General features: G+C 30.7%; 1 protein-coding gene across 1 annotated transcript in view; it reads right to left on the bottom strand.

Annotated features, from left to right (window-relative positions):
- LOC111700471 (uncharacterized) overlaps positions 1–13,445 on the bottom strand; it is a 59,041-nt gene that overhangs the window by 44,360 nt on the left and 1,236 nt on the right. The window contains exon 2 of the mRNA XM_023471388.1: positions 469–857. Coding sequence (XP_023327156.1) covers positions 469–857 — 389 coding nt within the window. The remainder of the gene's footprint in view (positions 1–468; positions 858–13,445) is intronic.

Here is a 13,445-nt window from a genome sequence, read left to right as displayed (position 1 = left end):
CCCCCCCCCCTTACTTTTTCTCCCATTTCAATTCTATTTTCGTGTTAAGAATTATATAATTTTGTATTTTAAAGCTAATAAAATAAAACGGGAATTTTACGGGATTTAATGATTTAATAATTTAATATATATTTTGTGTGTTTTCATGTTTAATATTGAAGTACAGTAATGGTTTTAATGAAACCGCGCAAGGTTGATGTAATCAATTATTTTTAGAAAATTAATCAAATGAAAAACTTGTACTTAGTGAACCAACAAACGTTTCAAGAACTTTTTTTAGAAGAAGTGATTTTTAAACTATCTAATTTCTAATTTATTATTTTAATTTATTGGAAAAAAGAAGTGTACTGCATTTTCTGAGAGGAATATACACACTTTGTTTTCATTCCTCCAAAAAACTGCAGGTAATTCAAAATGGTCACTCCCCTAGACTCATCGTCATTTTCCTTAAAATTGTTATATCCCTACCTCTATCCCTCTCTAGATGGTATAGAATACGGTTGACAGTGTGCATTGCATCATGCATCATATCATTCAACTGTCCGGCGGAGGGTGTCTCCGCCATCCGTCCCTCCTCCTCCACCCCTTTCCATTCCTCCGCCCTTCCCTCCTCCAGTAGATTATTCTCGAATGCTGATGGAACCTTCCTTGGAGTTCTTGGACCTAGTCCTGGCTCCCAGTATGTCGTAGATAGGGAGAGAAGATCGTCCAGACCAGAGTCCCACTCGGGGGGTAAATCGTCCAGTTCGTCCCAGTTTATAGATTTCTCAACTCGTCTCCCTCCTCCACCTCCTCCATCTCCTTGTCCTCCATCGTCCCCGACCTCACAAACCACCAACTCCAGTATCACATACAAACTGAAAAAAAATCAATAAAATTTATTTAAATTTTAGATTTTTCAATAAAAAACCTTTATTATTTTTAATAGCAAAGAAAAATTCATGATTTCTAATAAAATTTGGTTTTGATTTAAAAAAATAGGGATGACTAATTACGCATATAAAGTCCAAGAAAAGATACGGTGTTGACGATCTTGTGGCTTTTCCACCACTTTGTTCTATTAAGAGAATAGGGAACGCAAAATACTATAAAGTTGTTGTACCTACGTACAAAATACTATAAAGTTGTTGTACCTATGCACAAAATACTATTAAGTTGTTGTACCTATGCACAAAATACTATAAAGTTTTTGTACCTATGCACCAAATACTATAAAGTTGTTGTACCTATGCACAAAATACTATTAAGTTGTTGTACCTATGCACAAAATACTATTAAGTTGTTGTACCTATGCACAAAATACTATAAAGTTGTTGTACCTACGTACAAAATACTATAAAGTTGTTGTACCTACGCACAAAATACTATTAAGTTGTTGCACCTATGCACAAAATACTATAAAGTTGTGTACCTATGCACAAAATACTATAAAGTTGTTGTATCTACGTACAAAATACTATAAAGTTGTTGTACTGTACGCACAAAAAGGCATTTTATTAAAAAAATGTATTCTCTCGCAAAACTATACAATACATTTAATAATGATGTAGTTTAAAGTAGTAAATGAAAACAAAACTACTAATTTTTAAAAAGTTTAAAAGACAGAGCGAACAAAAATACAAAGATTTACTTTTGGGAAAGCTATTCTCGATGAGGGAGGGGGGAATTACGTGTTTAAAAATGTATTTCGAATCTGGTAATTTATATAGAACAGGAACCTTTAGAGCTTAAACCTGTCCTAAAATCCGTTCCGTAAAGTTGACAGAATAAATATATTAGTGTCCCTATAATACTAGAAGTGTAAAGGNAGGGCTTATCACCAAAAATAACCTTTTCATCGGAACTCCTAAACTCCATAAACCAGTTCTGGGGATACACTTATTTATGATCAAAAATATTTCCTGGATTTAAACCCCGGATCCGTTACACTGTACAGCTTACATGCATTTATGTACAGTTTACTGTACGCTTTACAGATATCTTGTACAAAGTTCGAAAAATGTACAACGATAACAGAAATTTGATTTTACCATGGATATCATTTTTAGTCGGGTATATTCCATTTTCTTGTAAATTAAATTAAATTTATATTTTTAGATTAAAAAAGAACTCGTATTTCAAAAAAATCTGGATTAAGAAAAATAAACTGTCCAATCTCTATACTTTAAAATTAAAAGGAGTGATTATCAACTTTAGAAAATAAATATATTTTAGATATTTATAAAAAAAGCTTTGTTTACAAAACTAGCTGTTTACTAGTACAAAGGAAAATAAGGTTTAAATCGGGAAAAAATTGTAAACAGCTAGACAACTAGACAGCTAGACAGTTAGGCAGCTAGACAGGTAGATAATGAGACAACTAGACAGCTAGACAGGTAGATAGCTAGACAACTAGACAGCTGGACAGTTAGAAAGCTAGACAGGTAGATAGCTAGACAGTTAGACAGTTAGACAGTTAGACAACTAGACAGCTAGACAACTAGACAGCTAGACAAATAAAAATCTAGACAGCTAGACAGCTTTACAGCTAAACCACTAGACAGCTAGACAGTTAGACAGCTATACAGCTAGACAGCTAGACAAATAAACATCTAGACAGCTAGAAAAATAAGAATCTAGACAGCTAGATAGCTAGACAAGTATACAAATTTTGACAGCAAAAAAATAAACGTCTAGACAGCCAGAAAGTCAGACAAAAATCTAGACAGCTAAACAGGTAGACAACTATACAGCTAGACAGACAAACAGACAGATAGACAGTTATAGACAGCTAGACAGGTCGACAGCTAGACAGGTGGACAACTAGACAGGTAGACAAGTAGACAAGTAGACAAATAAACAAGTAGACAGCTGGAAAGTTAAACAGCTAGACAAGTAGACAGACAGCTAGACAACTAGACAAGTAGAGAAATAGACAGCTAGACAGCTAGACAGCTAGAAGGCTAGACAGCTAGACAGCTAGAAAGCTAGACAGCTAGACAGCTAGACATCTAGACAGCTAGACAGCTAGAAAGCTAGACAGCTAGATAGCTAGACTAGCTGGTATAGAAGGGTGTGCTATGGAATGCTGAAGAGGATGCATCTTTCTTCCTTGTTCCAACATTCTTAAACAGCAACAACATTCCAAGCTTTAACCAGGGGGGGGGCGAGGGCTAGGGAGGGGGGGGGCAAGATATCGAAGGGGCCAGGGGAGCTAGACGATGGTGGAAAGTGGGGGCTATATACCATTACCTCATATGTAGATTAAAAGTCCTTTATAAAGATGGCTTTAAATATACGGACTAGGAAACATGATATTTTGGACTATTTAATATCGGTACTACAGACTATAGGTACTACGGAATATAGGTACTATGGACTAAAGGTACAATGGACTATAGGTACTATGGACTATAGGTACTATGAAATTTAGGTAATATGGACTACAGGTACTATAGACTATAGGTACTACGGAATTTAAGTACTATGGACTATATGTACTATGGACTATAGGTACTATGGAGTATAGGTACTATGGACTATAGGTACTATGGACTATAGGTACTATGGACTATAGGTACTATGGACTATAGGTACTTTGGACTAAGGGTACTATGGACTATAGGTACTTTAAACTATGTGTACTATGGACTTTAGGGACTATGGACTCAAAACTAAGGTCAAAGCGTGTTTGAAGAAATAACAGAATGAGAATCAAAAGGAAAAAACAAACCAGTAATTGAAGAATACAGAAGATACAGAAAGACACCAGATTAAAGAAATTTTATTTACAAAAACCATTATTTCATGATAAGTTAAGTAAATTTTTCAAACAGTGCAATTTAAAAATGGCCTTTCATGCGTTTTGAAGACTAGACATTAGGATTTCTGTTGGGTATTCAAATAGTAAAAATTAAATATTGTTTTCATTAAAATTAAATTATCATAAACATATATCTATTATACATATATCTGCGTCGGAAAGTTTGTTGATATTAAATTTTTACTTTGCATCTGCAGGGTCGTCAAGTCAAAGCTTAAATTGAAGGGTCTTTTGAGACAGACACCAATTTTATATAATTACAAGTAATGGTTTTTTTACCGGAGATAATGGGAAGACTAGTAGGAAACCCCTGACCTTGTTGGCTGGATTTACTAGTCCCAATACTCGTTATGCACCCATCTAAACTGTAGTCTACACTGGTCAGCACACCTCGGGCAATATATGCAGGAGTTGAGACCGTTCTAATAATTAGGTTTGGAGGATTTCTCGGGTAGAATTTAACCGATTACTTAAGAAGGGTTCAACCTGTTTTAATTCATACATATACCGGCTGTTGGAGGGTAAAAAGTGCCGGTTAGTAAAACTTTATTTCACTTGTCTGCCATTGGAGAACTATTCTGCCTTTGCAGTTATTATGGATGATGTCCATTCTGCCTTTGCAGTTATTATGGATGATGTCCATTCTGCCTTTACAGTTATTATTGATGATAAACATTCTGCCTTTGAAGTTTTTATGGATGATGCTCATTCTGCCTTTGCAGTTATTATGGATGATGTTCATTCTGCCTTTGCAGTTATTGTGGATGATGTTCATTCTGCCTTTGCAGTTTTTATGGATGATATTAATTCTGCCTTTGCAGTTTTTATGGATGATGTTAATTCTGCCCTTGCAGTTTTTATGGATGATGTTGATTCTGCCTTTGCAGTTTTTATGGATGATGTTAATTCTGCCTTTGCAGTTTTTATGGATGATGTTAACTCTGCCTTTGCAGTTTTTATGGATGATGTTAATTCTGCCTTTGAAGCTTTTATGGATGATGTTTTTAACAAGGTACATAGAAAATCAGAACTCTTTCATCGATCTATACTTGAATTTTCAGTTTTTCCTTCAATTTAGGCAGATACAAATTGTTGAAGGTACCTGTCGGGGCATAATGTTAACATAAAGTGATAAAGCTATTAGATATTTTTCTTCAGAACTGCAATTTTTTTAAACCAGTCAAAAGGCAAAACCCATGTCTCTCGAAATAGTTGGACCCACTTACACTTCGGACACAGTCTTTTTAGCATTTTTTCCTCTTACTATATATATATATATATATATATATATATATATATATTAAGTTTGATTATTATTAAAATATTATACAATACATAAAACCAATTTATATCTTCACACATTTAATATTGTTAATCTAACAGCTTAATGATGATATGAAACATTATATAATTGTTTTAGCACTATAATTACTACAATTAGTTTATTCTGGTTTTGATAAATATAAAGCAGAGACATCTATCAGCCTATTATCTAGTTAAGAACAATGGTTCCTAATCATATGGTTGATATATATCAATTTAGATATTTTATAAATCTCTGAATTCGTATTTCATCAGTTTAATACGGATAAGATAACATTTGAAACTTTAAAAAAAGTTTTTTTTCTCCAAATGTTGCCTACTTATATCTTTGTATTTAGAACAGATTGAATGACTATAATATGATGTTGAATGTTGGTATTTGAAGGCTATTTTATTCAAGCAATACAAGTTCTTTTAAATCAATTTATTTTACTTTTTATACGGTTCTACGCATCCTAGTCAATAAGGGAACAAAACTCTGCGTGCAGTTTGTGATTTATGAAATATAATTTCGCAGATTTTTCAGCGGATCGTGATCTTTAAAACTCATCTATCTTTGTAAATTTCTCGTAATAATAGATACACCAATTCTAGTCTTGTTTTATTATCATACGAGGATGACTTTTTCTTTTTATTCTTTATATTGTTAAATCCCCAAAATATATAATATTTTTTCTCTTACGCTTAAATCTTAATGTATTTTTACTTTATACTAGAACTTTTACAAAATACGTATTTGTATTCCCATCTGTACAGTGTACTTATATATATATATGTAAGTACACTGTACGTATATATAGTGTACTCCCATCTGTACAATGTACTCTGAACTCCATAAAAACAACGTATCCCATCCGTAATATGTACTGCTACAGTGAAACCCTTAATAACGAATACATCAGAAGAATTTATCAAATGTCGTCTTGACAATTTTTCAATGAGTTTTATACTATTTTTCGTAAATTTCAGTATTTGTGAAAATAGATAAATAGCTATGAATATGCGGGAACAGTTTTAAAGAGTTCCATATAATCATTTAATTAAAAAACTAAATATCTGCAACATTTCATTATCAGAAAGTGAAGAATACGACATTTGAGGAATTCTTTCGATGTATCGTTATTAAGGGTTTCACTGTACATGTACTATGTACTCCCACTGCTCTAAGTCCTGTATTACTAGGTTAAGATGAGGGTTAGAAGGTTGAAGTTGAAGGTTAGGGAACTCTTGAGAAATTCTACAGTACACACACACATTCAACCCCCATTCACAATCACACACACCCCAACCAACACAAGCACACTTTATTATCAATTCTTTACAATACTTTCCTTACTCCCAACTTCTGTACTTCTATTATAATTTGAAATTTTTTCATTTCCATTTTGATTCTCTTTCCTCCCGTCCTCTCGTATAGGTTGCTTCAAGTTCAGGAAAAAGAGAAATATTTGGGAGTTACAATTGAAAAGTTTCGTCTTTTAATCGTATTTTCGATAAACTCTATTTTTTTAAACAATGTAATGAATATTCTCTACTTTGTGGCCGGCCATCCCCTATCCCGCCCAACCATTCATCCTTAAGCTGCACACCACCCACTTCCCCCTTCCCCCCTCCCTCCCAGTTTTTGTTCTGTAAATAGAAGAAGGATAAACTCTAAACAGTATTCAAGGATAAACCCCCCTGGGAGAAAAACTAGTCCGCACACACACTGACGCAAAAACAAGACTATAACCAGCAAGAAAGCTATAACAGTCCTCCGCACTGACGCAAACAAGCGTCAAGATAAACAATGTACTCGCGCACAAATTGAAAAACACTGACGCACCTTCTTATGAGATAATCATTAAGAAAAGAAAATTTCTAGATAAACATTCAGTTAAACCCTAAACAGATGAGACATTAAAAATCAACCGAAAATGATTTACTATTAGGTTCTGTTCTGCTGCAGGTTGAATTTGATCAGATGCATGAAATTATTTCTATTACTGGTCTGCCAAATAATTGTAAGAAGAAAGAAGTAAAAAGCTGCAACAGAGGATGCATTTGAGAAAATGGGTTATTTTTTTTGTACAGTCGTCTCTGAAGTCTAATCCTTTAAGGGGAACCCTGTATGTTATCTAAAATAAAGAAAATTTGCTTTCTAAAATACAGATAGCAATAAAAATACTGCCATCTAGAATACACTTAGAAACAGAAAACTTATTATTTAAAATACAATCGGAAACAGAAAACTTGCTTCCTAGAATGCAATAGAAAGCAGAAAACTTGTTGTCTAGAATACAATAGGAAATAGATAACTTGTTACCTAGAATGCAATAGAAAGCAGAAAACTTGCTATCAAGAATACAATAGGAAACAGAAAACTTGCTTCCTAGAATGCAATAGAAAACAGAAAACTTGTTGTCTAGAATACAATAGGAAATAGAAAACTTGTTACCTAGAATGCAATAGAAAACAGAAAACCTGCTGTCTAGAATACAGTAGGAAATAGAAAACTTGCTGTCTAGAATACAGTAGGAAATAGAAAACTTGCTGTCTAGAATACAATAGGAAATAGAAAACTTGCTGTCTAGAATACAATAGGAAATAGAAAACTTGCTGTCTAGAATACATCTAGGAAACTAAAGTATTGCTATCTAGAATGTAATATTTAACAGAAAACTTGCTACATAAAATACAATAAGAAACAGAAAACTTTCTGTCTAGAATACGATAGAAAACTGAAAACTTGCTATCTAGAATACAATATGCTACCTAGAATTCAATTGAAAACAGAAAACTGGCTGTCTAGAATACAATTTGAAACAGAAGACTTTCTGTGTAGAATATAATAGGAAACAGAAAACTTGCTATCTAGAATACAACAAGAAACAGAAAACTTGCTGTCTAGAATACAATAGAAAACAGAAAACTTGCTATCTAGAATACAGTAGGAAACAGAAAACTTGCTACCTAGAATTCAATAGAAAACAGAAATCATGCTTAATAGAATACATTGTAGGAAACTACAATATTGCTATCTAGAATGTTATTGGATACAGAAAACATGCTATCATCTAGAATACAATTAGAAACAGAAAACTTACTTTCTAGAATACATCTAAAAGAAAACATATATCTAGAGTAAATCTATCCACAGGAGAGTTATGTCAAAAATACACAGGAAACCGGAGACATGTATCTTAATCTAGAATACATATAGAAACAGGAGTGATAGATCTAAAATACATCAAGAAACAGGAGATATATGTCTTAAATACACATAGGCAACAGAAGACACATATCTAGATTAAATATAGGAAACAGATGACATATATCTAGAATACATAAAGGAAAGAGAAGACATGTATCAAGGAAAAAATATGACCATGAAGAAAATGATTGATCTATTTAGTATAAATGTGTCACGTAACTGAAAATGTGACAGTGTATGTTGACAGGTTTGCAGGAAATGGGTTTTTTACTGGAACCAGAACCAAGGCTGGGGGGGGGGGTAGGGGGTTACTCTACACTCAACCCAAGGTTATAAGAAAATCATCAAGTTTGCATATTCGTGCTGAATTTAGATTGGGTTCATATAAATCTTTATTCAGATATATTCTGTAAACTAAACAATTTTGCATTTTTTCTTAAAATATATTCATTTATCCAGCCATTTATCTCGCTATTTATTTATTCATTTATCCAGCCATTTATCTCGCTATTTATTTATTCATTTATCTCATCTTTATTTCAATTTCTTTATTTTCAGGGTTACCCCCAACAATGAAATTAGATGACGACTTAGGCCTGTTCACAAACCACCACAACCAATATTTATTATTGTGTAAGCTAACAGATTATGTGACATGTATTTCACAAACCACCACAACCAATATTTATTATTGTGTAAGCTAACAGATTATGTGACATGTATTTCACAAACCACCACAACCAATATTTATTATTGTGTAAGCTAACAGATTATGTGACATGTATTTCACAAACCACCACAACCAATATTTATTATTGTGTAAGCTAACAGATTATGTGACATGTATTTCGCTTTAAATCTTAGCAAATCTATTTGAATTCCCTGTATTCGTTTGGAATAGTAAATGTAAAGGAAAAAATGCATCTGTCTGAATTTTTTGCTACAGTAAATTCACAATTCTAAAAATGTACAAAATTTATTTTTTATTAATTGCTGGAATAGTTGAGCTAGTTAGAGGCAAAGAACTGCACTTTAATGCATTGATATTGCTTCTATCTAGTTAATTAATTTAATAGAAATTAAAAAATAAAACTCTATCTTTGCAACAATTTTAAGGGTCGTTACATTTTCATTTCTTAACAATAAAAACAACAGATTTGTGTTAATTCTAACAAACTCAGATAATTTAAATTCTTTAAACATTTTTTAATTAAATTGATTTTATTTGTGTTTGTCTCAAAATTGGCGTTTATTGTTAAATGGCCGATTGATTTATAATTCTTTTTGTAGTTTTTATTTTTTTTTTGTGCTGAAGTGATTCCTCATTTTTTTTAAACCTCGTAATTTTAAATATTTAAAAATAAATCTTAATTATTGCATTTATAAATTATACCTCCTCTCCCCTGCCCCCAAGCCCCTGATACATATTTAACAAAAAAGAGGAAAAGTCGTTCACGTTAAAACTGCTGGGTGCTGCTAAAAAATAGTGTTGAAAATTTGCTATAAAAACACTCGGTAAACATTTGCAAATACACAAGATTTCCGCAAATCTTGTTGATCCACGCACGCCATGCAAATATATTTTATTCCTGGGATGGGAACCAGCTGGTAAAGTTATAAAATACAATTTCATTTCAAAACATCACGAAATTGATAATGAAAGGATAAGAAGTTTAATAATATGCATTTTTAATGATATCTAGAGAAATTGAATAACAATATAATTTTTAAAAAATGGAAGAGAATTTCGGTAATTTTTACTGAAAGAACAATTTTTTAACATTATAAATGTATCATTTACTCTCAGACTAATTTCCATTGATTCTAATTTGTCCGAGAGTAAATGACATTCCTTTTTAAAGAGGGGATTCAATGATAAACCCGAGGGCTTGCGGATTTTGCGGATTTTTTTGCCTTTGTAGATTTTCAATTATCTATCTATCTATCTATCTATATATCTATCTATCTATCTGTCTATTTGTCTGTCTGTCTGTCTGTCTGTAAAAGAAGTCCAAATCTATTTGTCTGTCTGTTTGTCAACCTATCTGTATATTTGTCTATCTATCTGTTTATTTGTCTATCTATCTGTATATTTGTCTATCTATCTGTATATTTGTCTATCTATCTGTATATTTGTCAATTTATCTATATATTTGTCTATCTATCTGTTTATTTGTCTTTCTATCTGCATATTTGTCTATCTAACTGTATATTTGTCTATCTATCTGTATATTTGTCTATTTATCTGTATATTTGTCTATCTATCTGTATATTTGTCAATTTATCTATATATTTGTCTATCTATCTGTTTATTTGTCTGTCTATCTGTTTATTTGTCTATCTATCTGTATATTTGTCTGATATCTATATATTTGTCTATCTATCTGTTTATTTGTCTATCTATCTGTATATTTGTCTGATATCTATATATTTGTCTATTTATCTGTATATTTGTCTGATATCTATATATTTGTCTATCTATCTGTATATTTGTCTATCTATTTGTATATTTGTCTGATATCTATATATTTGTCTATCTATCTGTACATTTGTCTATCTTTCTGTAAATTTGTCTGATATCTATATATTTGTCTATCTATCTATATATTTGTCTATCTATCTGTTTATTTGTCTATCTATCTGTATATTTGTCTATCTATCTGCATTTTTGTCTATCTATCTGTATATTTGTCAATCTATCTGTTTATTTGTCTATCTATCTGTTTATTTGTCTATCTATCTGTATATTTGTCTATCTATCTGTATATTTGTCTGATATCTATATATTTGTCTATCTATCTGTATATTTGTCTATCTATTTGTATATTTGTCAATCTTTCTGTATATTTGTCTATCTATCTGCATTTTTGTCTATCTATTTGTATACTTGTCTGATATCTATATATTTGTCTATCTATCTGTATTTTTCTCTATTTATCTGTATATTTGTCTATTTATCTATATATTTGCCTATCTATCTGTTTATTTGTCTATCTATCTGTATATTTGTCTATCTCTCTGTATATTTGTCTGATATCTATATATTTGTCTATCTATCTGTATATTTGTCTGATATCTATGTATTTGTCTATCTATCTGTATATTTGTCTATCTATCTGTATATTTGTCTATCTATCTGTTTATTTGTCTATCTATCTGTATATTTGTCTGATATCTATATATTTGTCTATCTATCTGTATATTTGTCTGATATCTATATATTTGTCTATCTATCTGTATATTTGTCTATCTATCTGTATATTTGTCTAATATCTATATATTTGTCTATCTATCTGTATATTTGTCTATCTGTTTATTTGTCTATCTATCTGTATATTTGTCTATCTATCTGTTTATTTGTCTATCTATCTATCTGTATATTTGTCTGATATCTGTTTATTTGTCTATCTATCTGTATATTTGTCTGATATCTATATATTTGTCTATCTATCTGTATATTTGTCTATCTATCTGTATATTTGTCTATCTATCTGTTTATTTGTCTATCTATCTATCTTTTTGCCAGGAATTTGACAACTATTCAGTCATGAGAATTTAACAAATTCCTTTCCCACCTCTTTTTAAACTATAAATAGTTTCTTTGGTTCTCTGAAATAATTACAATTTGATTTTTTAAACTATTTCTGCAATAATTGCATATTCAACGGAAGGTTATCAGCATTTTTACTAAAAATGTTTGGAACCAAATTCAATAAATAGCAAGAAAACTAAGTTAATCTAGTTAAGCTAAGTAGATTCAGTTGAGCCACTTATCTTGTTTGCAGGTTTAAGATAAAGAGAAGGGGTTCAACTTAGTTTACGTAAGTCAACTAATAAAATGAAGAGAGATAGCAAGGCACCTTCTCTATAAGGAAAATATTTAGTAACCTAATTACTCTATTAATATCTGCTCTGTTAAAAGATGAAGTAAGTTAGCTACTCTATAAATATATTCTCTGTTAAAAGATGAAGAAAGTTAGCTACTCTATAAATATATTCTCTGTTAAAAGATGAAGTAAGTTATTTACTCTATAAATATATTCTCTGTTAAAAGATGAAGTAAGTTATTTACTCTATAAATATCTTGTCTATGAAAAGAGGAAGAAAGTTAACTACTCTATAACTATGTTCTCTATGAAAAGAGGAAGTAAGATAGGTACTCTAGTATTGTGTCCAGATAAAGGTAGATTAATACTGATTTATGTCACTGGTTTAAAGCAACAATACACTTTTTAATTCTTAAAAATCATTCAAACAAAATGGAGGACATATGTTTACAATTACAATACGACCTTGCAGATTTTTTCTTTTTGTCCTAAAATACTTATTAATATTGATATTAAAGTCCAAAAAACTAAAAAAAATCTAAATTCATTTATTCTTAATCTTTCGATTCTTTTATTCTATCTCTTCCTATTCATTTGTTCTTAATCTTCCCATTAATTTATTCTCAGTCCTCCCATTTATTTATTCTTGATCTTTCCATTAATTTATTCTCAGTCTTCCTATTAATTTATTCTTAATCTTCCCATTCTTTTATATTATATATTCCCATTCTTTGATTTTTAATCTTGACATTAATATATATAATCACACATATAAATATATTTATCCATTATTCCCATTGAATTATTTGTCTATTTTCCCATTCCATGTTATAGATAAACTTTACATATACTTAATTTAATGTTTATCATTTAACATCATTCATACAACATTATGTAACGTAATACAAATACTTATATTACAATATGTAATGTTTACACATTCATAATACAATATGAAAGGTCGTTTCATTGTGTAATGTAAATAATAATAAAGATAATATGTAGTTTACTATGTATTTACGCTTAGAAGTTTAATTTTTGATTACAAACTTCGAAAGAGACTTTAACGAACTATAGCACAACAGCTGAAAATATGTAGTGAATTTATTTTTGTAATCCTATTGTTTTGATCATTTTATTTATTGTATTGTCAAAAATGTTTGTTTTGATTTCTTCAATTTGCTCAGAAGACCAATTTAAAACTCAAAAACAAGGTTCTCACAAATAAAGAATGAATATATATTGTTTCCCACCCAATCCGTATTTAATCAAAATAAAGATGGATGTTGGAGGTCGTTGG

The sequence above is a fragment of the Eurytemora carolleeae genome, unplaced genomic scaffold, assembly GCF_000591075.1.
Source record: "Eurytemora carolleeae unplaced genomic scaffold, Eaff_2.0 scaffold400, whole genome shotgun sequence".
Classification (NCBI taxonomy): Eukaryota; Metazoa; Arthropoda; class Copepoda; order Calanoida; family Temoridae; genus Eurytemora; species Eurytemora carolleeae.
This window is presented reverse-complemented; position numbering and strand designations above follow the sequence as displayed.